Source organism: Hippocampus zosterae, chromosome 13 (assembly GCF_025434085.1).
Source record: "Hippocampus zosterae strain Florida chromosome 13, ASM2543408v3, whole genome shotgun sequence".
NCBI lineage: Eukaryota > Metazoa > Chordata > Actinopteri > Syngnathiformes > Syngnathidae > Hippocampus > Hippocampus zosterae.
The window spans coordinates 18,920,453-18,946,583 of record NC_067463.1 but is presented as its reverse complement, the minus strand read 5'-3'; the positions used below and the strand labels follow the sequence as shown (position 1 = coordinate 18,946,583).

The window sequence follows — 26,131 nt, the reverse complement described above, 5'->3', positions numbered from 1 at the left end:
GCATCGCATGCCTCAGTTTCAGGCTGTTTCTCATCATGGCGTGCATGTGTGCGTGTGTGTGCGCATGCGCGCGCGTGCCGGTAAGGGTAGATCCCGGGAGGTTAGTTGATCGAAAAGTAGATCTTCGGTCCAAAAAGTTTGGCCACCCCTGAGGTAGAGGGATTTATGAACAGTCCCAAGTATAAGTCAGTGTTAGCAAAAAGCCTTCAGGCTTCTGACAGAAAACAAATAAAAATATACGTATACAGTATTTGGACACCTATACTTAATTTGGGGCTCATAAAGAGGTACTTTAACCCTCTCAGGGACAGCGATTCCTACAGTGGGCAGCTTATCATGTTATCAGGTTACAGTTTATCATATTATCATAAATTAAATGGTGGCAGTTGTGTGCTGGCTCCCATTTAATATGAGTTTGTGACTGTTTAATTAACACACGCAAGTCCCTCATTAGTGTGCACTCATGTGTAATCGCATTATTTAAGTTGATTATTTTTGACTTCCCCTCTCAACAAGATGTTTTGCTTTTTTTTCATCTTAATCAAGCTCCACAGGTTATACAGGAAGGTAACATTAGTGGTGGAAAACGTATCTTTTTGTACTGCAAAAAAAAAAAAAACGTATTTGAACGTGGGTGTGTAGACTTTAGATCCTCGGTATCACCATTTTTCTTACATAAAGTGCCTTGTCAAACTACCAGATGCCCTTGAATTTTTTTTACCTTTTGCCACACTGGATTTTGCTTGTGTGTTTGTGTGTGTGTGTGTGTGAGAGAGAGAGAAGAATCACAGAGTGAGACACAATCATGAAGTGGAATGGAATGTATAATATTGAAACCTTTATTTATTGAACTGATTCGGCCTCGCTGAGTTTCTACTTTGAAGAATCACCTTTTGCTGCAATAACAGCTGAAGTCATTTGGGGTATGTCTCTTTCACGTGTGCACATCAGAGAGATTTTTTTTGCCTTTTCTTCCTGGCAGAACAGCTTCAGCTCAGGAAGATGAGATAAGGAGCTTTTGTGAACAGCACTTTTCAGAACTTTCCACAGGTTTTCAATTTAAGTCGACTTTGACTTGGTCATTGTAACACCAAGGTTGGATTTTAGATTTTGCTTGCTTGCTATGTTCAGGATGATTGATTGTCTGGTTGGAAGATAGGCCTCCGTCACAGTCTCAGGACTTGCAGACCCCAGGTTTTCCTCCAAAATAGCCTTGAATTTGGCATCCCTGCAGAAGAAAAGCAGTCCCAGACCATGACGCTGCCACTACCATGTTTGATTGTAGAAACGGTGTGTTCAGGGTGATATGGAGTGTTAATTTGAAGCCAAACATAATGTTTTGCATTTAGTCCAGAAACTTAAATTTTGTTTTTGTGCAATACTTGTTTTTTATGGTTTTGTTTGTGAAATGGCTTTCTTACTGCTCCTCTTCCATAAGGGCCAGATACTGTATGTGCAATGAGCATCTCATAGTATTATATGGACAGATTCCCCGATTTTAGTTGTGAATCTCTGCTCTTCATCCTGAGTAATCATGGGCATCTTGGCTGCATCCCTGATCGGTGCTCTCCTTTTTTGAGCTGTTGAGAGGGACGGCCGGGTTGGTTTGCAGCGGTCTGACAGTATTTCCATTTCAGTATAAGCGTGATAACAGTGCTCCGCAACATGTTTAAAGTTTTATCTCCTAATGCTGCTTTAAAGTTCTGCACCACATTATCACGAAACTTACCAGGTGTGTTCCTTGGTCTTCTTGATTCCAGTTGTCTCCCCGATATTCTTTTAACCCCTGAGATCATCATCGAGCAAGTGTATTTATCCTGGTTTTGATTACACACAGGCGGCCCGTTGGTCCAGTGGTTAGCGCGTCAACCTCACCGTGCAGAGGTACCTGGTTTAATTCCAGCTCCGGACTCCCTGTGTGGAGTTTGCATGTTCTCCCCGGGCCTGCGTGGGTTTTCTCTGGGTACTCCGGTTTCCTCCCACATTCCAAAATCATGCATGACAGGCTGATTGAACACTTTAAATGGTCCCTCGGTGTGACTGTGAGCGCGGATGGTTGTTCGTCTCTGTGTGCCCTACGATTGGCTGTCAACCGCTTTAGGGTGTTCTCCGCCTACTGCCCGAAAACTGCTGGGATAGGCTCCAGCACCCCCCGCGACCCTTGTGAGTATAAGCGGATCAGAAAATGGGTGGGTGGGGTGGGCGGTTACACACAGGTGGACTCGATCATCATCAGTCATTTAGGTCAACTTTGGATCATTCTGAAATCATCTGGAGTCGGTTTGCTGCATTAAAACAAAAACGGGTGAATAGTTTCGCGTGTCCCACTCTTCAGGCACCCTATGTACTTTATTTCATACTACTCACAGTCAAGTTTTCGTGTTACATTACATCCAAGATGCTCATCTGTAGAAGTCACAAGAGCGACATCTGATGTAAAAATCTTTCTGAAAGCCCTGAAATACTTCCTTAATCCAATGTGTTGCATGTACCAAAAAAAAAAAATTAAATCCTGTCTTTACAGTCAAATAGAAATATTACATGGAATCCTTCATCCCTTCTGTCAGCACTTAATTGGATGAATAAATCTAGCTCTCGAGTATACTACAGAGGTGACATCACCTTGTAGCATCCCCAAATCGTGTCCCATTTTGACAGCTGAACAGACTGAAGTTTGGTCGCAATATTCCTTCATTGTTGGGTTTAATGTGGTCTCAGAAGCAAAGCCTCTACAAAATGCAAACCCCTTTAAATGACGGATGCGGCTTTTAAAAGAACTAAAGGGAAGCATTTCCTGTGGTTTTTTATTTTATTTTTTGTTCCTGTTGATCTGCCACACAGCGAAGCTTGCTTATGCGCTTCCACTTGATGTCTCGGCTAGGATTAGGCAGTAAGTAACAAAGAGGAGGAATGTACCGCTGCCAGGATGCCATCACGTTTACAGATGGACCCAAATTAGCCAGGGTGGAACTTTCCACAGGCTTTATCCTCCCATTATGCACACGCAGACGCTTCAGCTCGTGACGATTGCATCTTGATCAAACTCATATATCAGCAAAAGTTCTTCACCCAATGGAAAATTACCATGGCAGCAGTACTTTTCAAACCATTATCGTACCTCTCTTGAAATCTCCCTCCCGAGCGGCGGATTTATGCAACAAGAGCTGGCTAATTTTCTGCATTGGAGTCCAGCTACAAAGAGTGTGACAAGACCAGTGTCTGTGTTGTTCCTGAAAGTTGTTACATATTTTTCTAATCCCCAATTAGGGTACCAGAACCTGTATTGTGTACATTAACTGTTGGATTCCTCTCAAACCACCTCACTGGCTTCTACAGCTGTTGTGTTGTTTTATATCACAGTACAGTGGCAGAGTGTTGCTGTCCGTGTCGAATGGTCATTTCCTGCTGACTAAGCCCTCTGTGAGCAGTTCTGCCAGGACTTGTTAAGAGCTGTGGGAAAAGCCAGACTGATTGGGTAGAACTATTGTACATGGTGTGTGAAAGCAAATACTGAGGTGAGAGAGGATCGGACAGAAGAAGAGCAAGCCTTGAAAGATGATGCAATATTATGCATCATCTTCAAGATGGTTTCAACTTCATGTTCCAGCTTTGTTTTTTTGATGGATACATTTTCGGCACACCTGGATGATGCGGACATATAATATACATTCATTCATTCATCCTCCGAGCCGCTTGATCCTCACTAGGGTCGCGGGGGGTGCTGGAGCCCATCCCAGCTGTCTCCGGGCAGTAGGCGGGGGACACCCTGAATCGGTTGCCAGCCAATCACAGGGCACACATAGACGAACAACCATCCATGCTTATATTCACACCTAGGGACAATTTTAGAGTGTTCAATCAGCCTGCCATGCATATTTTTGGAATGTGGGAGGAAACCGGAGCACCCGGAGAAAACCCACGCAGGCCCGGGGAGAACATGCAAACTCCACACAGGGAGGCCGGAGCTGGAATCGAACCCGGTACCTCTGCACTGTGAAGCCGACGTGCTAACCACTGGACTACCGGGCCGCCCTTATAATATACATGTACATACAAATACAAACTGGAAAAGAATAATTACCCAAATATAAGTTAAAAAACAAAAAGTTCTGAAAGAGGCGGCATGGTGTATGACTGGTTAGCACGTCCGCCTCACAGTGCAGTGGTGCAGGGTTTGATTGGCCTTCCTGTGTGAAATTTGCTTGTTCTCCCCATGCCTGTGTGGATTTTCTCCGGTACTCTCTGTGTGATTGTGAGCACAAATGGTTGTTTTGTCTATGTGTTCCCTGCGATTGGCTGGCAACCAGTTCAGGGTGTCCCCCGCCTACTGCCCAAAGACAGCTGGTTTAGGCTCCGCCCGCGACCCTTGTGAGGATAAGCGGATTAGAAAATGGATGGATGTGTACTTATATCACTGTTGAACTTAATACAAATCTTTGCAAAGACAGCCTTGATTGAAGAGGCCTTCACAGGCCGCCTTTTTAGCCATTCATGCAACCCCCCCACCCCCCTTATATCAAACTACAAAACACAATAACAAACGCAATGTCAGTTAAAAGCAAGTAATGTCAAAAGTGAGTTTTTGATGCAGCTGTACCTCCTGTTGTGTATGTGCACGTGGTGTGCATGTGTTAAGATTTTTCTTATGTGTACCAAGATTAGGAGGGCATTTCTATAATCACGTTATATTGTGTCTCACGGGACATACACAAAACATGGAAATAGAAAGTGCTTATAATTTGCAATAATTGCTGAGTTAAGAAAGTGGCATCAAGGGTTAAGGAAGTGATGTAAATATGCGCACCTGCATTTCACATAGGAGCATTGCTGCAGGATTGAACATTGAGCCCAGCTTTAAGAAATATGTTTTGCATGAAATGAGCTTATCTATGCATGGGTGACCGCAGCTGTTCATTGTGTGACATGTCAAATTTGCTGGTAACGTTTTGAAAATAAATTATCTTTGTCAGGGGAATTCAGGACAAAAGAAAAGAGATATTGCACTTGACTAAGCGCACACACAAGTGCTGTATAATCTTGGTAACATGCAAGAGGTCTTCCCCTCTCCTCCTCCTGTATGTGTGGTGGTCACGCTCACTCGGTTTTTGTCACGGAGTATGCTAAGAATACATCTTGTGTCGGCGGGCTGTGTGCGTGCACGCGCGTATGCGTCGATGTTCCTCCATATGCTCATTCCCACGCGCGCTGTGGGACAGTCACTCGCGAATGTTCGGTCCTGACACAACACATTCTGTACACAGTATGCTACACGTTACGGAAACAACACGTACAGTATATGTGAGCTTTTAACAGTTATCTTGAATACAATTGTTCATACTCTGTTTGGTGTGAGTGGTGTACATTGAATGCCTGTGGTAACACATTTCTATTTTTTGTGATAATGCTTTTCAAGAGGGCATCCCCATAAACATTCAGGGTAAACAAAGTGTGGCTTGGGGCCAGTTTGCTAGTTCGTGGTGGGTCAGCCATCTGTTTCTCTCCACTGCCTCGACCGTCTCGTGCTATTATTTGTCCTGTGCCTGTTGCTCTGGGAGAAGCACAAATGACCACTGACCTTTGTTTATTACTAGGTTCTCCTGAGCCAAGTGCATCGACTTCGGGCTCTCGACCTTCTCGGACGCTTTCTGGACCTCGGACCCTGGGCTGTCAGTCTGGTGTGTTCATCATATCCTATCTGTGTCTGTTACTTTAAGGAAGCACAAGATAGGTCGACTGTTACAGTCGAAAATTTTGCAGCGCGGTTTCCTGACCAAAATTAGGTTTGTTGACAGGTAGGAAGGTAGTTACAATGTAAAAAGTCTTAACCCCTTTTCAAATGTCAGGTTTTTGTGATTTATAAAAAATGGGAGCAAGATAAATTGGCGCTAAACTTTCCCCCCCATAAATAAGTGGAACAACTCAGATGACAAAATACGACACGTGGCTTACAACCTAGCTGGATGTTTGATGTTTGTAACAAACCAATCTGCGGTAAAATCGCCAGAGATTTAAATGAGTTGAGAGTGAAGAGAAAGAAGAGACTCATGCATCACGTGAGGCCCAGCTATGGACTATCTCGGAGCAAGCGAACCTGAAGTTGCCGGCTATTGAGCATCAAATTCAACTCTTAACTCATTCACTCCCAAAGACGCTTTTAAACGTCTTTCCAGACTTGATCCAGAATTGGCTGGTACTGAATGAGTTAAGCAGTCACTGAAGCCCAGCAAGACAGTTTCTTAAAACCTTTGTCTGCTGAACTCTCACAGTGGCATACGAAGGGGGTTTGGTCATTTCATTTTCGGAGAGGGGATGAAAATTCTCAAGTTAGCTTGGTGCTAGGTAGCAACTGGACAAGCCGCAAATAGATTTAAAATCAGTCCAAAAGGATGAATGTTTCAGAAGAAGGATGGGTGGTTGGAAGAGCAGCCTGTGTTCTGATGTTTTTTGTCAGATGTTTTTTGATGAGCTGACTGTAGTGTAATTTTGAGAACAATTCAAAACTCAAGACTAGTGTGAAAAAGAATAGAAATGTGTTTAAAGACGAGTTTAAAGGTGGGCAGCGAAGCGGCTTGCACAACGTTTCGTGGGAGGTCATTCCAAAGGGAACGGCCAGCAACGGAAAAAGGCTCGATCCCCTCTGAGCCTCCGCTTCCTCCTCGGTACTTCGACAAATGCGTCCACAGTGCTCCATCGTGATGCCTCAGGATTTGCTGTTCAGTGAACAAACAACTGTTTGTGTGTTTCCAGGCCCTGTCTGTTGGAATCTTCCCATATGTCTTGAAGCTGCTACAGAGCTCAGCCAGAGAGCTGCGGCCGCTGCTGGTTTTCATCTGGGCTAAAATCCTGGCCGTGGACAGTGTAAGTTCTCGTACTCGTGAATGTGGGATGGGATTGGCATCTGCATTGTTCCCTGTCTTGCCAGGCAGTAGGTTTCAGGGGCGCGGGGGGTTGTTTTGTTTCTTTCTTGTCTGTACTTATGTTGAGTCCTTCAAATACCACATGACATGTCCACAAGTGATGTCACGATAAAACAAACTTTTGACTTCAATACATGACCTGTATAAGTATCTCGTAAAAATCACGCCTGGTCCGGCCCTCAGTGAGTTCTTCAGCGTGGAGCAGGTTGCTTTCGAACACGATTCGCAACAGACTTCTCATATCCGTTCGCCGCACCTTGCCTGTCAGACATGTAGGCAAATAAAATAACGTGCATCTAACTTAAAATTTTAGGGCCGCCAGCAAAACATCTAAGTACGCACGCTGTAAATCGTCTGGATAAGGAAATCTTCACATTTCCTCTTATTTAATCACTGCGTTGTCACCTTCTGGATCCTTGGACTTGATACTTACGAATGCAGGTACTCAACCAGTTTTGCTGGAGAAAAAAAAATTCGGTTCAGTTTTGATACAGATATGCAATGCTGATGTCCACATATTATTCTACCTGTAAATTATACTTGTATTAGGAACTGACAGTGAACCAAATGAATTACAGATGCACCACTTTTAATGCCTGTTCTGTAATTGGTCATATACTGTCATTCACAAAGCAAATGTTTAAGACCATTCATTTCTTCTGAACCCGGAAATAATGACCGATATTGTCAGATGACCTTGAACGACATACGTATTGTATAACCGAGAAGCAATAATTCAAACATGGACATGTTTGTTGTTGTCTGACTCTTAACAAGATCTGAGCTGAGTATCTTGAGCCCCACGATGACCTACAGCAGGGATGGGCACCACTTAGGACTGAGATGGCCGCGTTTGTACTAGCCACCTTTTTAATTCCCCGAATCAATTTTGAAAACTAATTTTATTAACTTGTTATGCCAGTGCATGACATGCAGTGGACCTTTATTGCTGCTCTGCGGAGCAGCAGATTCTAACAAGCACATTATCCGTGTTCTTAGCAGGCAGCATGCAATGCTGCACTGCTCAACGAAACAACTTTTGCACATAACTTACACACAGTTACCGGAGCACACCAACCCACTGACCGCAGGACTTTTCTCCTGCTTGTTTTTCAATTGTGGGCCATAGGAACCCAGTTTGTTCCTCTTTTTGAAAACCTACTGTCATTGAACTATCAGCCAGTTTTATGTCTGATATTTTAATTGTATAAACTTTTCGCTAATATAAATTGTCCTCCCAGATTTGTGGGCCACACTGAATTGCCCTTCCCTAACCCAGAGAGTGCTTCTATGTGGAGTAAGTGGGTAGAAAAAAAAAATGAAAAAGTTTCACCTCCTCCATCTTGCTTGTTTTTAGTCTTGCCAAGCTGACCTGGTCAAAGACAACGGTCACAAGTATTTCCTCTCTGTCTTGGCGGACAGCTACATGCCAGTAAGTAAATTTTTTTTATTTGATTATTATGGAAAGGCAATTATGGGCAAACAATGTGAACAGTGCAAATATCGTCATTATACTTTTTTTTTTAACTTTCTAGGCTGAGCATCGGACCATGGCTGTCTTCATATTGGCTGTTATTGTTAACAGCTATAACACAGGACAGGTATGACTACATAATACATTTTGCTTGGTCTTGATACTGACACTCAATGATGTGTTTTCAAACTGAGCTAAATAGAAAATGACTGAAGCTTTGCGATTTGAAAGGGACACTTGATTGGGTTGAACATAAGCACTTACTCTCTCCTACATGTCTTGATGTAAAAATGTGGTCCGCACTAAAATTCAACCCCACGAAAAATTCTGTTGAGATTTCAAGTGTTTTTTGTGACACAAATTGTAACGGCCCCGATTTGGAAGGAGACTGCTTTAATTGACACGTAATTTCGATGAACACCATTTAAGTAACGTGGCAAGTGTTGTAATATTGCTTCCTGGCTTGGTTCGTCGCTGTTGGCGTCACGTAGCGGTGTCCGAAGATGGAAACCAGTCACCACCAAAAATCATATGCACATTCCTACTCTTGTCCACTTCAACCTGTCAAAGTATGAAAGTGATCGCCACAATATTTGGGATTATATCAACATTAAATGTGAGCTCCCATGAGGAAAAACCACAATCACCTCCATAAAATCGAAAGTATTGCGCTGATCTTTTTTTGTTTTTTTTTTTTTGCAGGTTGAAGTGGACAAGAGTAGAAATGTGCATATTTATTTTGGTGGTGATTTGTCTCCGTTTATATAAATTTTAACTATGCTAAAGTTTTGTTAAATGGCAGCTCGCTCCTTCTAGCTCCTGTGGCTAACACCACTGCAGCGGTCAAGGAAGCAATTAGCGTTCGGCCGCTAAACAGACGAGGTTAACAGGTTTCTTACCTGCCAGACAAGGAGCTCTGTGTTGCGGACAGCCGCAATTCAGGCAGTCGAATTGCCCAACACTGATCAGACAGCTGAGTCGCTCTGACGAGAAAAGGGCTTTTTGAAAGTTAGTTTTTTACTGATTTCTCCAAAACAAACTGAAAATGCAAGCTAAGATCATATTCCTGATCAAAACATAGAGTTGTTTTGGAGTGAAAAATGGGCCATGACGGCAAGATGATCCCTTTCACTAATGTGATATAACCAGCATCAGAGAATGTACTGTATTGAGCCATTGTATGAGCCATTTCTTGTTGCTGCATGAATATCCCATTATGAATAGAATTTATTTCTTAACATTGTCTCATCACCTTCTAACTCATAAGAGTACACTGACAGGCGCCGAGTTATTCGCCATTTAGCCAGCATTTGTTCCTGGAAATGAACCGACAAAGTAGCCAATGCTGAAGTGATGTAGTACTCCCTTGCCGCAAAGCACTCAAAGACCCACATACTAGTTTACAAATACCGCACCATTAAACTGCTTTGCAGTCCGTCTTCTGCTTTCTGTAGTTGTCTTTCCGTCTAGTTGGGAATGTTATTTAACGCATTCATCTCCCTAATGGCTTAATCATTCATCAACTTGCAAAACTTGTCTTTGAGAACCTCCCTTATAAATGTGACAAATCAGAGAATGTGAGCACATGCTAAGAAACACCAATTTGTCTCCATATTCCTGTGTACTCCATGCCCTTACCTCTCTCCTGGGCCTGTAAATAATAGATGATCTCCAGCATAACAGAAAGACTCTCTGCCAGCTTCATAGCTCCATTATTCATCTTTCTTACATTCAACAACTGTGCTCACAACCGCATTGCCAACATGCCACTGATAACCCCCAGGGTACTGCTGGGATGCACGATGATAGAATGAGGGGGAAAAATTTGATTAAACGCATGAAAGGTAGGCTAAGGGTGAGAAAATGGCTCAAAATGTTACGATTCTTACTTTCGTCAGTCTTTCGTCAAGCGCTATTGAATGCTGGGCTTAATGGAAAGGATGCACACCAACTTGGGCCTTTCATGGTGTGATATAATGCAATACCGTTTTGAGCTGGCATTTTATCATGGAAAAGGAGAAAATGATGAAACATGTACACAGGAAATAATAGATTTCCAATACGCCGCTATGATGTGAAAATGACGCATGTCCATTTTAGTTGCCCCCCCTTAATTGGGTAAGCGCCTTTTGGCCACCCCATTAATGTATACATTTTTAAAACTACAACAATGGACACATGTTTTTCACGGGACAGCGATGAGTGCCACTCATCAGGAGAGACAAATATGAGGACCTATAACGACTGCTTCCTGCTTGCGTAGTGTTTCAACGCCAGCTGCTCTACTCTTCTTTTTGCTTGCATTCTTCTCTGCTGATAATGCCTTTTTTTTTCTTTTTCTGGACTTCTGGATTTATCTTTGAACTTCAAATACAGGAATCCAAAAAGTTCAGGCAACCACTGTGTCGATTGAAAAGGATTTATAAATGACAACACCAACATTTATGAAAATCATGGCTGACTCAGTGTCAGCTGTAGAATCGTTTTTAAAATTCTGCTACAGGTCTATAAATCACTGATTGGGTTGGGTTCTGAAAACATCAAAGAAATGCTGATTGAATATCAGCCCAGTAGGGCTATGAGATGCAAAGACTTGGGTCATTTAGTGGAGCCCAGAGTTCAAAGCAAACATGGTGAAGCTGCATTTATTTATGTTGCATGTCAATGGAATAAGATTGCAAGTGTAATTGCTATTAAATCCAGATCTTTGAATCATTTTTTTTAAATTCTCTATTTTGTTTGTTTCTTCTTTTCGTAATTTGGGAAACCCATTTTTTTCTCTTTACTTTGAAAACATTTTAAAATGTATTCTGTTAATGTGTTGAAATGTTGTCATTGTACAGTATGCTCTCTTACTACATTTTGTAAGCCACTAGTTTTCTCTGCTTTGCTTCTAAATGTTGTGAAATGGTGTTTGTAAATGCTTTTGAAGTCTTGTGTCTTTGCTTGTGTGAAGCACATTGAGTCACTTTGTGTATGAATTGTGCTATATGAATAAAGCTGCCTTGCCATGAATAAAATAATGAAAGAAAATTTCCTGCGGATTCCTGAAAAAGCAAAGCAGAGCAGTAATTATTGCTTTGTAGGCTAAGTGAAGCCGTTTAAATCACTCTGTGAGCAGTGTTTTGATGAAAGAAGACAGATACACACGTAAAATGGCAGAAAGTTTTCTTAAACGTTGTGGGGTGGAGAGGTGTTGAGGGGGAAGGAGGGGTTTCCTCTCACTTTAGATGGCCATACATTTCCAAGCACCCATTAGCTTTTCTGCTTGCTTCAAGTGAGTAACTGCTCTCGGTGCAAATCTCACCAACTTTTTACGCGTGATGCAGTGTGAGGTCGTAGGTCAGTGATGACTTATTGACTAATGAGTCGAAAGAGACCAAGCTTGGAATTTTGTGTGCTGTTTAGGAGTCTCCCAGCCAGTGAATTTTTCACAAGATAATCATCCTGTATCCTTTCCTCTACTCTCTCTCATCAGGAGGCCTGTCTGCAGGGTAACCTAATAGCAAACTGCCTGGAGCAGCTTTCGGACCCCCACCCACTGCTTCGCCAGTGGGTCGCCATATGCCTTGGTCGCATCTGGCAGAACTTTGACCCGGCCCGCTGGTGCGGAGTTCGTGATAGTGCACACGAAAAGCTCTACATCTTGTTGTCCGATCCAATCCCTGAGGTGAGAGGTTGATCTTGCTACGCACACACATTTGAAACAGTATCAAAAGTTAAAAAAGAGAAATCTGACGATTTTAGGATTTGAAGTACCCATTTGAAAAGGCTCCTGCTAATGTTAGCCGACAAGCAGCCTTCACAATCTACTTTCTCCTTCTACTGGTCCCACGCTCGACCTTAGGTCATCTAATCGCAAATTACATATGCCTTCAGAGTGTCACAGATCCAAGTGAAACTCTTGCAACAACCCGCTTAACCCAACTGAAGGTTTGCTACAGTGCATTACTGCTAAGCATTCCCTCCTTCCTGTTTTAGAAATTATATGGGTCATTTGCATATATTTTGATCAATAACAGTAAAGAGGTGGCACGGTGGTCGGCTGGTGAGATCGTCCGCTTCACAGTGCAGTGGTCTTGAATGAGTAGGAGCCCGTGTAACCAAAGATGAGTGAGCGAGCGACCCTTTGTTTTAGGGACACAGCAATCTGAACACTCCAAAAAAATTGTCAGCAATTAATCGATCGACGTTCACTAGACTGTCATCATCAGAGCAGTGAGGCCAGTTTCTTTACTTTTGTTGTAAGCTAAAAACACATTTGAGTTTGACATCAAAAGATAATGAAAAAGGTTGGTGAACATTTCAAGGTGCTCTATTTCCTTGTAGATCTGATACACACCCTTTGGGTTGAAACCACGTGGGCAGAAGTATTTGAACATATGAGTGAAATGTTTTGTGGCCCAGCTGTGTCCTATAAGACTCTCATGTAAACATTAAATAGCACTCAATGTCTAAGCTATCTTTGAGATGTTGGTTTTGCCTGTGAAGACTACATTTTTACCAATTACATGTGCAACCAACATGAAAATGAAACAGCAGTCGATAGGTGGGAAACCGAGCAATCTTGGATCTGAAAGTAAAAACCATCAATCAGAGGTATTGCATGAGCTGTAATCAGTTCAATAATTTGGAATGGCCTGAAGAAAAAAAGAAGTTGTGTACAGTTGATGACATAAACAACTTGAGACATTGAAAGGCCTACAAAACAGTTAGCGACATCAGAAAAAGAGCATAGGGTAGGAGTGACTGTATGACAATCTATTTCCACAACACTTTATGAACATAAGCATAGAGGATACATGAGAAGATGCAAGCCACTCATAAGCAAGAAGAAAAAAGTACAATAGGCACAGAGACAAGCCTGGAATAAAAAGATCTGATGAGGAAGAAAATATTTACCTTTACTAAAGTGATTGAAACATACATTTTCATCTGTGAACAATTAGGAGGCGTTGTCATGGCTCGGGCTTGCGTTGCATCTTTGAGGGCATGCTCATTAATCCTCATTGATGAAGGACATGACTGCAGCAGGGACAAAAAAAATTACCTGTCAGTTTAAAGAAATGTGCAACCAAACTAAGTGGAAGATCCCTTATCATGCAAGATGTCGACGTTTCATATATTGAGTCCATGTTACCAAACATCTGTGGGCTGCATCATCACTTAAAACTCCGCTCAAGTTGGCAGTGATGGAGCAGGAAACCTTTCGTCTCCATAACAAACATTCATTCATTCATTTTCTGACCCGCTTTACTCTCACAAGGGTCGCGGAGCGTGTTGGAACTTAACCCAACTGTCTTTTGGCAGTAGGCGGGGTACACCCTGAACCAGTTGCCAGCCAATCGCAGGGCACACAGAGACAAACGACCATCTGCGCTCACACTTACACCCCGGGACAATTTAGAGTGTTCAATCAGCCTGCCATGCATGTTTTTGGAATGTGGGAGGAAACCGGAGGACCCGTAGAAAACCCACGCAAGCCCGGGGAGAACATGCAAACTCCACACAGGAATGCTGGAGCTGGAATTGAACCCGGTACCTCTGCACTGTGAAGTCGACGTGCTCACCACTCGACTACCGGGCCGCCGCCATAACAAACAACATGGTCAAATTATTAACTGTTGTTTGTAGCCTCATTTCCAGCAAATGCCACTCACAGAACACAAAATGTGGTGAAGGCATCCAATAAATAAATAACGAAGGAGAGAAAGTCATTTGGTTCATTCCTGAAAAGTGGCGCCCATAAATGTTATTCTCCAGCCTTTTTTTATCGTGATATCATCGAAATGGAAAGTCCAGCTACTATAATTGGCTCTAAAACCGTATTCTGGGCTCGTACATATTTTGGTTTTCAGTGCACTGGGCACAGCAATTGCCTCAAAAAGGCTTTATTATGCTGTTTCAAATATTAACAGGTTACAGAGGCCCTGAAGCAAAGCTAAACGAGAGTGTGAGTTGAAGGCTGTGAATCAATAATTGTGTCGCTCCAGGTGAGATGTGCCGCTGTCTTTGCTCTCGGTACATTTGTGGGAAACTCTGCGGAGAGGACGGACCACTCCACCACCATCGACCACAATGTGGCCATGATGCTTGCCCAGCTCATCAACGATGGCAGTCCTGTCGTTCGCAAGGTCGCTCTACACACACGCAGACACGCATACACGTGTGCCCACATAGACTTCAAACCATGTCAAAGTGGTTGAAAAGTGACAGCCTATTTCCCATTTCACCTGAGCAGAACTCGGCTAGAATTTTAAAATTGGATGATGGGTCCTGGATATTTATTTATTTTTGTGTCTGGTGGGAAAAAATGCCTTTCTGGGGAACATTTTGTGTAATATTTCCAATAGTTACTCAAAACCCGCCAAAAATTGGAGTGAAAGAGCTTAATTGATTTTCAACATACCTCATTAACCCGTTGGTTTTGTCTGCTACATGGGAAATCCTCTGGTTAACTGAAAAAAAAGTGTTCAGTGCAAAATATCTACCCAAAAATCTCATACAGACCAAAAGTCAGAGGGGTTCTCTGAGCCTTAAAAGTGTCAAAGGGGTGTTCACACTTCTACTCCGGTGTAGCACCGGGGCTACCACCGTAGAGCGTTCACACGGACAAAGTTATACCTGTGTAGGCCCTGAAAACAGCTTAAACCGGAGCAAATTTAACCCTGCTCAAGGAGGTGGTTTAAAAATTTACTCCGGAGTAATTGCTCGTTAGCGGGGCAGCGCGATATAAAATTGGACGTGTGAACGCTACTGGGGTATACTCGCTACGACGCGTGAGAAGAGTTGATTACATATGGGTATTAAATGCGTTGCTTCCGTGCTCTGTTTTACTTCCGTCATCTTTCCTTTCTCTCTCACATTCCTTTTTTACGGTGTCTGATAGACCGCAGCGCTGATTTGTCTGGAGAAGTATAAACCATGGTTTTTCGATATGTCACAAACAAGGCGGAGAATAGGGAGTGCACTTTACGCATGCACGTTTTATTTCCATATTACTATCGTATTACACGGCCGCAGAAACTGCCGCGTGAACGCAAGTGGGGCTGCACCGGGGTTAAAGCGCTTCTCTTTAGTAAGCATCTTTTTCCGTGTGAACGCTCCACAAAATTTACACCGGTGTAAGATATATCACAACAAAATACGTCGGTGCAGCACCGATGCAAGAGCAGTGCTCCCCAAGCAACAATCCACAGGCCACTTCAAAATCATCAATATGTTTAAACCATATGTACGTTTATATATGGTATTTTATATTTATTTTTTGCAGGAGTTGGTGGTAGCATTGAGTCACCTGGTGGTCCAATACGAAAGCAACTTCTGTACTGTTGCACTTCAGTTCATGGAGGAGGAGAAAAATTATACAGTGCCATCACCAGCCAACACTTCAGGTAACAGCCCTCCATTAACACCGTTCAAGGTCGGATTTGGCACAGTCACACAGAGACTGGCTATATGCTTGCAGATTTGTTTTTTCTTTTAGATTCTTTGCTGTTTGGGGAACCAGGCCTCATTTTTCACAGAAAGCTTTTGATTATTTATTGATGCATATATTTATTTCATGGACGGCCTGGTAGTCCAGTGGTTAGCACGTCGGCTTCACAGTGCAGAGGTACCGGGTTCGATTCCAGCTCCGGCCTCCCTGTGTGGAGTTTGCATGTTCTCCCCGGGCCTGCGTGGGTTTACTCCGGGTGCTCCGGTTTCCTCCCACATTCCAAAAATATGCATGGCAGGCTTATTGAACACTCTAAATTGTCCCTAGGTGTGAGTGTGAGTGCGAATGGTTGTTCGTCTCTGTGTGCCCTGCGATTGGCTGGCAACCGATTCAGGGTGTCCCCCACCTACTGCCCGGAGACAGCTGGGATAGGCTCCAGCACCCCCCGCGACCCTAGTGAGGATCAAGCGGCTCGGAAGATGAATGAATGAATGAATATTTATTTCAGTGCAATTATAATTAGATGCTGATTTTTGCTTTTCATGAGTCGGCCCAGACTCGATCCCCCGCAACCAGCGGGAGTCCACTGTATTCCTTTTACGGACTATTCCCATTGAAACTTACTTTAAAAAAGACCTTGCTTTTTCCATTTTTTCCTTTCAGTGATTTTGTCACGCTCTGGACCCATGTATAAACTTAAGGGTAAGCACCTCCACCTCACAGTGCAGAGGTGCAGGGTTCAGTTTTGGCTTCGGCCTTCCAGTGTGGGGTTTGCATGTTCTCCCCGTGCCTGCATGGGTTTTCTCCGGGTAATCGTATTTCCCCCCACATTCCAAAAATGTCCACCATGGGTTAGTTATTTACTCTCACTTGTCTCTAGGTGTGAGTATGAGCACGAATGGTTCGTCTCTGTGTGCCCTGCAATTGGCTGGCAACCAGTTCAGGGTTTACCCACGCCCCACGACCCTTGTGAGGATAAGCGGATCAGAAAATGGATAGATGTTTAATCTAGCACCATGTTAAGCCAATTGTAGCCTCTGTCTTATGCAAGGCATCTGTCAAGGTCTTCTCTCAGCACTCTTTGTGTAAGAGTTCTTCAATTATCGCCCTGTACTGCATTTATCGTCAGAAACCCTTTTTTTTTTCATTAGTAGATTGCCCGCAAAATATTGATGGTCGCTGAGTCCAAATGGGACTGGCTGTATTTTTCTTTCTAAGAATAGATTATTTGGTTTCTCTCAAGTTGGAAAAATTGAACGAACATCTCATACAATTTGTGGCTGGGTATTTGAGGTCACAGGTCTTTTGCTAGGCATTCAGTATGATGCTCTCTCCACAGTAGGATTATGGTTGTTGCTAAAAGAGCAGAGCAGGGGTTGGGAGCAGATTTTTCTTGACATCAGTGCAATTTAGCACTCGCTGCAAATGTTGGTGGAGTATGTAAGTTGAAAGAAAACTGTCCCTAACTTACATTTAAGTGTTCACTCTATGTTGTTGTCATACGTTACTTCTATTCACAAAACTAATTTGAAATATTGTTTGTCTATGAAGAGAAATCAATTTTCCTATCTATTTTTTTATTCACTCAAATCCAGAGCCTGGTAACTTGACGCCAGTGAGGGACAGTCCAGCCATCCCACGTCTCCGATCTGTCAACTCCTACACCAACATTCGTGCAGTCACCACTGCCCGTAACCTGAACAAAAGCCTGCAGAACCTCAACCTCAATGAAGAAGGTAGGAGTGACGGATTACTGGCAGAAAAATAGCTCAAGAGACAGAAAGAGAGCTAAACTATTACAGTTGATGGAGGCTTTTAAATTAATCTGGTGCTGGAGCAACAACAACATTAACGACATTAATCGAGGAACTAAAACAAATGATACCAAAGAGGCGAGAGTAGAATCCTCTCTTTTCCAAATGTTTTGTGGTTGCACAGACTACTTTAACACAATAATGGCAGTAAACAGTATTACAGTATAAGGTATGATTTGTTAATATAGTCAATGGATGACTTAGGGCTGCAACTCTCAAATATTTTAGGACAGTATTTGAGTGTCCTACTCAAATGTTATGGAATAATCCCGTTTTGGAAAAAAGTATATTTTTGCTTGCTTCAAGAGCAATTATGTGTATAAGATAAAATAAAATATTTCATTTAAGAATGAATTGCTTTATTTTTTTTGAGATAATGTAAAGTGTTTCTTCAATTAAAATTGTGCATGTCAGTAAACAGTATTTTCTTGTCTGAAAACATTTGGTGAGGTTGTGGGTCCTGGGCAAAGTGACGTCAGAACCACAGTCGTGATTTTTTTCGAGGTAAAACAGCACATTTAGCATAAGCCTGGTTTGTTAAAAATGGATTGTTAGAACTGCAACTATGTCAGCATCAAAGGTAAGTGCGCAGCTTCATTTTTGCCTATTGAAGGAAGGCTCCATTCAGTTTACATCTGTGGCTTGATTGGTTGTAATCACCTAGTTGAGCTTGGTAAACGTACCTAAGAGCTGAAAAATACACCTCAATATTGATGTACAGGTATTTCACTTTTTTGGCAACATTCTCAGCACACAGATAAGTCCATGTTCGGTCCAACAATACATAACGTGTGTCTAGAAAAACTGCCCAACAATACTGACATTTGAGGAGGACTCTTCGAAAAACAATTCCATAATGCATTGCAAAAATTTGCGAGGGGTCGACCAAAATTAGCAAACAGAAGAGCTATGACTATTAATACAAATTGCCCAATGTATGTACAAAATGTGTTTTTCTGGGTGCATTTTGTCATCACGAATATATATACACTTTGTCAGTTTGTTAATTTATGCCCATGTTTGAAGAATATTTATGGGTTTACAAAGTAATAGAATAGAAGACAATCCAAGCTCCAGCTGCACCCACTTGTCCCACTGTACTATGAAAGTCGAGAGGTTTTGGTGCATGTGCAACAAAGAGCTCTTTCCCCTGTGATTTGTGTCACTGCTGCGGGATTCAAGCCGCTGAAGCTAGAGTGCGCGTCCTCTGTATATTGCTACCAGAAGCTGCCAGTCATTCATAAATCCCGAGTGGAGCAATCAGTGATGCTGAGTGTTGACATAAGTTCACATTCATCCTCACAGTAGTCATTCCAGTGGTATCAATGCAGCGGTATTTATTATCGATAAGCACAGTGCAGAGAGTTCTTTCATTCACTTCCAATAACTGTGTCTACATTTCAGTGTGCAGATTGTTTCGGCGAGAGGGTGTATGGGGGCCCCGAGTTATTTCACTTTTATGAGTCAGACTAATGTTAAGGAATAAGTAAGGTTGCTGCACAAAATGATTGAAGCTGGCTTAAATGTATAGACATCTTTATTTGCTGTTTTTACACATTACAAATTGTTAAAGAGTCACACAGTATGATTACGTCAACATTTTTTTTACCTGGCTTGAACTGAGGCAGAGGTCCCGATCTTTTGCAAGCATGCTAGCGGAAACATTCTATTTATTTATTTGTTTGTGTGTTTTATGTGAAGCATCTGCCTGTACATATAGTGTGAAGTATTTCATTGTTTAACATTTTCTTTTTCTTAAATCCTACACTAAAATGCAGAATGAAAATGAACAAAGACCGTCCAATGTTATGTAGATTATGTAAAGATGTTCAGTTATTGATCATTACATCAAATAACAGAATTTACGTGAAAACAATCAAGAAAAAGTACAGCCCTGGCAACTGCATAAATAAAGGTTTCGTAACTTTTCTAGTGTGGCCACTTTTGAGACATTTGTATCATCTTGAAACTTGCAGAGCTTTTTGGTCTATGACCACCTTTGCAGCTAGTGTGTTACGCTTTATTATTCTACATTTTAAATTGTCCCGAGGTGTGAGTGTGAGCGCGGATGGTTGTTCCTGTCTGTGTGCCCTGCGATTGGCTGGCAACTAGTTCAGGGTGTCCCCCGCCTATTGCCCGAAGATTGCTGGGATAGGCAGCACCCCGCGCAATCCGAGTGAGGATAAATGTGTGTGTGTGCGTTTGCGTGCGCGCGTGCATGAGATCAAACAGCAAACAAATAGTTGACTGATTTCAAAACTAGCAATCCATCAATTTGTTGTGTACAAGTAATAATAATAATACTATGTGATGATTAAACATTCATTCTGTTTCACAGTTGTAACGGCCCTCTGAGGGAAGCCGTAACTCCAAAGTGGCCCGCAACAAAAATGAGTTTGACACACCTGCTATAAGGCATCCAGCCTGTAGTCTTTCCGTCTCACATGAGCACAAGCAAGTGGCGCAATGCACCATGCATGTATTAACGTAATGTTATTCCTTAATTCAATACCCGCACTTAGCCATCCTGTCCTGTCCTAAATCCCTCGTCTTCACACATCCATCGCATTCCATAAGGATTACTGCTTTGAGACTTGATAAATGGCCTCATCTCACTAATATAAATTCAAGGTGGAAGGTGTTTCTGCAATTGTTGTCAACTTGTTTTGAAACTGCCTGAATTTATGTGGAAACAGGCGCCTCCAAATGTCGGACAAACACAGTTTCAGTCAATGTAAACATTTGTGCCACACTGTAAATATACTGAATGACACAAGAAACTGCGAAGAACCAATTAAAACCTCCTCCTTCAGTTGCATCTTCCTTGTTTTTATAACCCCCCCCCACCCCCCAATAACGAGGCTGTTCTCCACAGTTGTGCAATTTCCACAAAGACGTTTGTGTGAAAATTTACACTTTGATTGCATCATGAAAAAATGCATCCATAGAAAACACTATATCACTGTGCAGAAATGAAAAAAATATATATATATGAATCAATCCATCAAACTTTATTTGTCGAGCACTTTCCATATATGACAATGTAACTCAAAGTGCTTTACATTGTTAAAATCACACCAGCCACAAGGACCCAAACAAACATGCAAATAAACTAATAAAAAAGATGCAAAAGGACTAAATGACGAAAAGAACAGACTGTACTGAGCATGGAGCACTTTGCACCCGGACCGCTCGCATCGAACCCCCAGTACATCGCAGTTGCCGGATCCAAAGGCTCCCTCTGAAGAAACACAGCGAAATAAATGACTCTTGCTAAAATATAATAAGCAATAAAAAAAACATGAAAAATGATTAACATCAATAAGACTTATAACTGTATTGATTAAAATAATTTAAAAAAACATAAATGACAGATTCAAAATCTAAGCTCCACATAAAAATGAATAGGAATCAAAGACCAAATGTACTAAAAAGTAAGTGAATAAATACAGTGGAACATTTTGTTACATCTTGTTTGCAACCTTAAATGTTCATAAATCAAGGTAATGTTTCCCATTTAAAGTGATGGAAATGCAATTAATCCGTTTCACCCCCAAATTTCAGTTGTGCCTGTTTTTTTGTTTGACCACTGTTTAGTTAAAAATAAATATGCAAAAAACAAGTAAAGACTGTAAAGAAATAAAACACTTTAAAAAATAACAATGTAACTAGTTGTTGCTCATAAATTTTACCAGAGGAGGGGAGAAAAGGGAGGACGACAGCTGCTCCACTGGAAAAAAAAAGTTATCTACATAGTCACATGGAAATAATCAGATTCAAGTGTTTCTTATGTGTGTTTCTTCACAAATTCATTGGTTGATTTTGCATACCAATTCAAGGAAACTTGCCTTTTTCTGTTCAAAAAAGAAAGAAAGAAATAGTGGGACGTCACATTGTCATTTAAAAGATTAATTCACTTTAAATTCAGTTGAATCATTTACACGTTTGATTGCCTCACTCGGGCTGTCACTAGTAAATGCTGGTCAAGGCAAGACAAATGTAGATGGAGAACACAATTCAACAGCAAAGTGACTCAAAGCGCATTACAAACACATAAGACATAATGCTGTCTTATTTGTCTGCGCAATAAAAATCAAAACAACACTTACGTAGTCCGTTAACAAAATGCGAGAATAAGAGCGCCAGTCTTTCTTTCTTTATTTCTTTATGCTTTGATAAACACTCCCTTTCGCTGCTTGCCAGCCATTCAGACTGTTTCGCGCCTTATTTACATGTTTGTCAAAAGTTTGTGTCTGTCAATACGGAACTTGCTTCGGCATTTATTCAATGTCGCCACTTCTGGCATCTGTGATTGGATGAATGCACTATACGTAGGTGGAAGTTCCGCCTGGCAACAACGTGTGCGGATGGCTAATTGCTGTGATTATGCCGACATTAACCGTCCGTTGCCTTCAAGTAAATGAAGCTGCATTTTAGTAAATAACAAACACTTTCAGTCGATTTTTGGGGCGGGATGAAAATGAAATGATTTTTCCAATGTCACAAATGCAAGGGCGATTTGTGATTGGATGATCAAGAATGCCGAGGTGGACCGTCTGACTACATTTGCTATCAGTCGCAGAAGTATAGTATATCACTAGTTTTCAGATCACAGCAACACGCTACGCACGTTGTCAATGATGATTATGCGCCGCAAGAAGAATTAAAACAAATATCCAGCCGCTGGTCCGTGCCAAGACCGTTGGCAAATTGAAAATAGTACATGGTGGTAAATTTTCAATGATTTCAATGGTGTACATAAGTCAAATTGTGCATAAAAAGGGGCATTCATAACTCAAGGTTGCCCTGTTTTAGTTCAAAGCTTAAGAAAAATTAAGATAAGTAAATAGATATTCTGTAAGAGCTAGATCAGGGGTGTCCAAACTTTTTGCCAAGGGGGCCAGATTTTATGTGGTAAAATGTCGGGGGGCCGACCTTGGCTGACAAATTTACATTGAACAACAATATTGTTCAACAAATTTTAGTAAGCCAGTCTGTTTCACATTTCCATTTTTATTTTAATTTCAACAATCTTAAGAATTTCTTTTGGTTCATTTGAAACAGGTATATCACATGCAACTGTTTATTCACTTGACTTTTTCTCCTGAGTGCAAAATTGATTGATTTGAAACATAAAATGTATCACCATGACTTTTCAATAGTCACAAAACCTTTGACTCGAACAACAGGGAAATGAACAAGCAATACACATATGCACAACTGCAAGGATCATTTGAAATATGACATATCAGTCAATATAAACACCTAGTGATGTCTTGTTAACTCGTGAGTGATGCCCTCTAGTGTCTAAATGCTATTACTCATTTAGTGAATGCTATTACTCATTTAGCCACTAGAGGGAAGCAGTACTCTATGAAACATCACTCACCAGTCTACGAGACCTCAGTCAATGCAACACGTGTTCCATTGCGCCCAACCTGCGGGCCAGACGGCACTGATTTTATGACAGGGGCCGAGGGCCGGATGAAATTCGACCGCGGGCCGGATTTGGCCCGCGGAACGGACTTTGGACATGAATGAGCTAGATGATAAAGGTTGGTCTTTGGTCGAATTTTAAAAACAAGAACATTCTCTGCTGCCCTGAGGTCAATCATCTTCAATCTCTGAATATTTTAGCCTTGGAGAGGATTTTACTCTCTTTTGTCGAATTGAATATGTATGAATGAGTGAAAGTAATTGAGTAAGTGAATGATGTCTATATTTTTGTCCTACCAATCATTCAGGTGGACCGGCAGCCTTTTCACCGGGAAACCTGAGCACCAGTAGTAGCGCCAGCAGCACCCTGGGAAGCCCCGACAATGAAGAGTACATTCTCTCTTTCGAAACCATTGACAAAATGCGACGGGTGTCGTCGTATTCTTCACTCAATTCCCTCATAGGTAACAGCTGTGCCACTCACCAGTCACTAAACATTACCAACCAATTACAAACTTGAATGCAAGAGAATTAATGTTGGTTATTTGCAGGGAAGAGCAAGAAAGAAAAGGAAGCCCCACTTATGTCCTAATTCATTTTGAAATTATAGACAGCTAATTTTCCACATCTTTATGCTTGGTGAACACAGGGAGTGATAAAGTGCTGCAAGCACTGTTTTGTAATGAGTGAAATGAAATTAACATCATCAATCTTTTGGTATGGATTCTCTGCATGTTTTATTAAGAAGCCCTTTGGTTATTGCGGCAAAGCATCGGGTAGCTCGTAAAAGGGGCGGAACACCTCACTCAAGGGGCAGTGACCGAGGGAGGATCTGCTCTTCCGAGAAAAGAATGGGTGCAAAAAGAGTCTGCTGCTGTCAAAAGGACAGGCGAGCAGTGGACGCACAAGGGTCGACCCCGTCGAGCCACCTGAGGCTCTGAAAGTTCTTTTCCAGGTACAGAGTGAAGTCAAAGCAACACTAGCGGGTGACTGAAAATCCTGTATTTGCTACACGTCATTGCAGCAGAAAATCTATAGATTTATTCGTTCGTTCGTTTTCGTAACCGCTTGATCCTCACTAGGGTCGCGGGGGGTGCTGGAGCCTATCCCAGCTGTCTCCGGGCAGTAGGCGGGGGACACCCTGAATCGGTTGCCAGCCAATTGCAGGGCACACAGAAACGAACAACCATCCATGCTCACATTCACACCTAGGGCCAATTCAGAGCGTTCAATCAGCCTGCCACGCATGTTTTTGGAATGTGGGAGGAAACCGGAGCACCCGGAGAAAACCCACGCAGGCCCGGGGAGAACATGCAAACTCCACACAGGGAGGCCGGAGCTGGAATCGAACCCGGTACCTCTGCACTGTGAAGCCGACGTGCTAACCACTGGACTACCGGGCCGCCTAGATTTATTTTATTTTATTTTTTTTTTTTAAGTCTAGCGACATACATTCTCATCGTTGAACACTGCAAACCAAGCTTAAAATATATCGAAACCTAAAGAGCCTCGTGTATTATACAGTGAGCGTGTAAAACAAATTGAAACCATAAATGCCGGAGCTGCAAGAAAACAAGCTGGATAACAAAAGTCTGTAGGAGTCGGAGCAAAGTTTCAGTCGTGATTTATTGATTTAGTTTTCAAGCGTCCAGCGTTTTTCTTTGCCTGCTTGCTATAATTTGCCTCTACAAATATTGCAACAACAGTAGCCTGATGCAAAGCGAAAGGCAAATGGTGATGAGGACACCATTTACATTTATTGATAGTGGTGAGAGGTTTGATCTTCTTGCTAATCTTGCAACCTTTGCCAAGTGACAGCAAGTAGCAAATTCAAAGGTTGCCTGGAAATTCGAAACGCATTCACCAAATGGTATCATCCCATAACATCGATTCAGATTTTCAATCTGGCATCCATAAATGCCAGTCAGTTAAGTCTACACAAGGCGAGCACGGTTATCGCAGCGACGCGAAAAGCCCAAAATGTCAAATCGGTTATGAATGCATATCAGAGATTAAGTCATGACGGTTCTCCTGGGAAACATCAATGTCTCTGAGAAAACAGAAATCCCATCAACAGTATGCTACCCTGCTCCACATAGACCTAACTCAAGACATTTTCTGTTCAGATGACACTTTCTTTGACACTTCACCTCCTATTGCCTCATTTATTTACGATGCTCCTCCATTTAAAGAGCACCGTAGACATTATTTAGTGCCGCTTACACTGCTTACTGCTCCTGTGAAGCCTACCAAGTCTCGCAGATGAAATTGCTATATCATATTTGTGATGTATTTTATGCAGCCCTATGTCACACATGGGAATGCTCTTTAAAAAAAGAAAGTAAGAAAAGCCGTGCAGTGGTTAATTGAGCCCATAGTTGATACCTTTACAACAGAACATCTATTACACTCCGCACAAGTCTTCATGGCACCAGTATCAGTTCAGGCCGAGACAATGAATAATATCCACCCTCGTGTGGTCTAATCGAGAATTCACAATTGTAATTTGTGACCTGTAAACCTGGCGTCACTTTTAAATGGGAATAAAATTGTACTTTATATGAATGCACTGTCATGTTTCTGCAGCTACAAGTACTCTTACTTCCTTTTGTTTTTCATATCCTTCTCCTAAGCCTCGTCAGTATTTTGACTGCTGTTTTTTGTTTTCCTGAACAATTTCCTCCTCAAATCATCTCATTGCATTGTACGTCTTGCGCCTTTTTCATTTCTTTCACAGCTTTTCGCCTGTTCCCCATTGAATCCCCAAAGTGTACTGCAGCACATCATCACCCTCTCCTTTCTTGCTACTGTCACAAGAAAATTAGTATGATTCAAGGCCACAACACACTCGGAAGCTGCCGAATGTGTATGGCTCATTGTCGTTTTCTTTACAAAATAAAAGGGGCATACGCAGTGGGGGAAAAAAAAAAGCCAGTTCAGAGATGTGGATCCTAATTATCTGCTTTGTTGGGAGGATGAAGGAGAGCATAAATTCAGAAGAAAAACGGGGCAACAAATTAGGATTTGGTTTGGTTTGATTGCAGTGCCTCGC

At 42.0% G+C, this 26,131-nt stretch overlaps 1 protein-coding gene across 2 annotated transcripts in view; it reads left to right on the top strand.

Moving 5' to 3' along the window:
- rptor (regulatory associated protein of MTOR, complex 1) overlaps positions 1-26,131 on the top strand; it is a 115,526-nt gene that overhangs the window by 51,283 nt on the left and 38,112 nt on the right. For both annotated transcript variants that reach the window (XM_052083218.1, XM_052083217.1), the window contains exons 13-21: positions 5,592-5,675; positions 6,748-6,858; positions 8,275-8,349; positions 8,453-8,518; positions 11,870-12,061; positions 14,385-14,525; positions 15,665-15,785; positions 17,425-17,565; positions 23,388-23,543. In XM_052083218.1, coding sequence (XP_051939178.1) covers positions 5,592-5,675; positions 6,748-6,858; positions 8,275-8,349; positions 8,453-8,518; positions 11,870-12,061; positions 14,385-14,525; positions 15,665-15,785; positions 17,425-17,565; positions 23,388-23,543 — 1,087 coding nt within the window. The remainder of the gene's footprint in view (positions 1-5,591; positions 5,676-6,747; positions 6,859-8,274; positions 8,350-8,452; positions 8,519-11,869; positions 12,062-14,384; positions 14,526-15,664; positions 15,786-17,424; positions 17,566-23,387; positions 23,544-26,131) is intronic.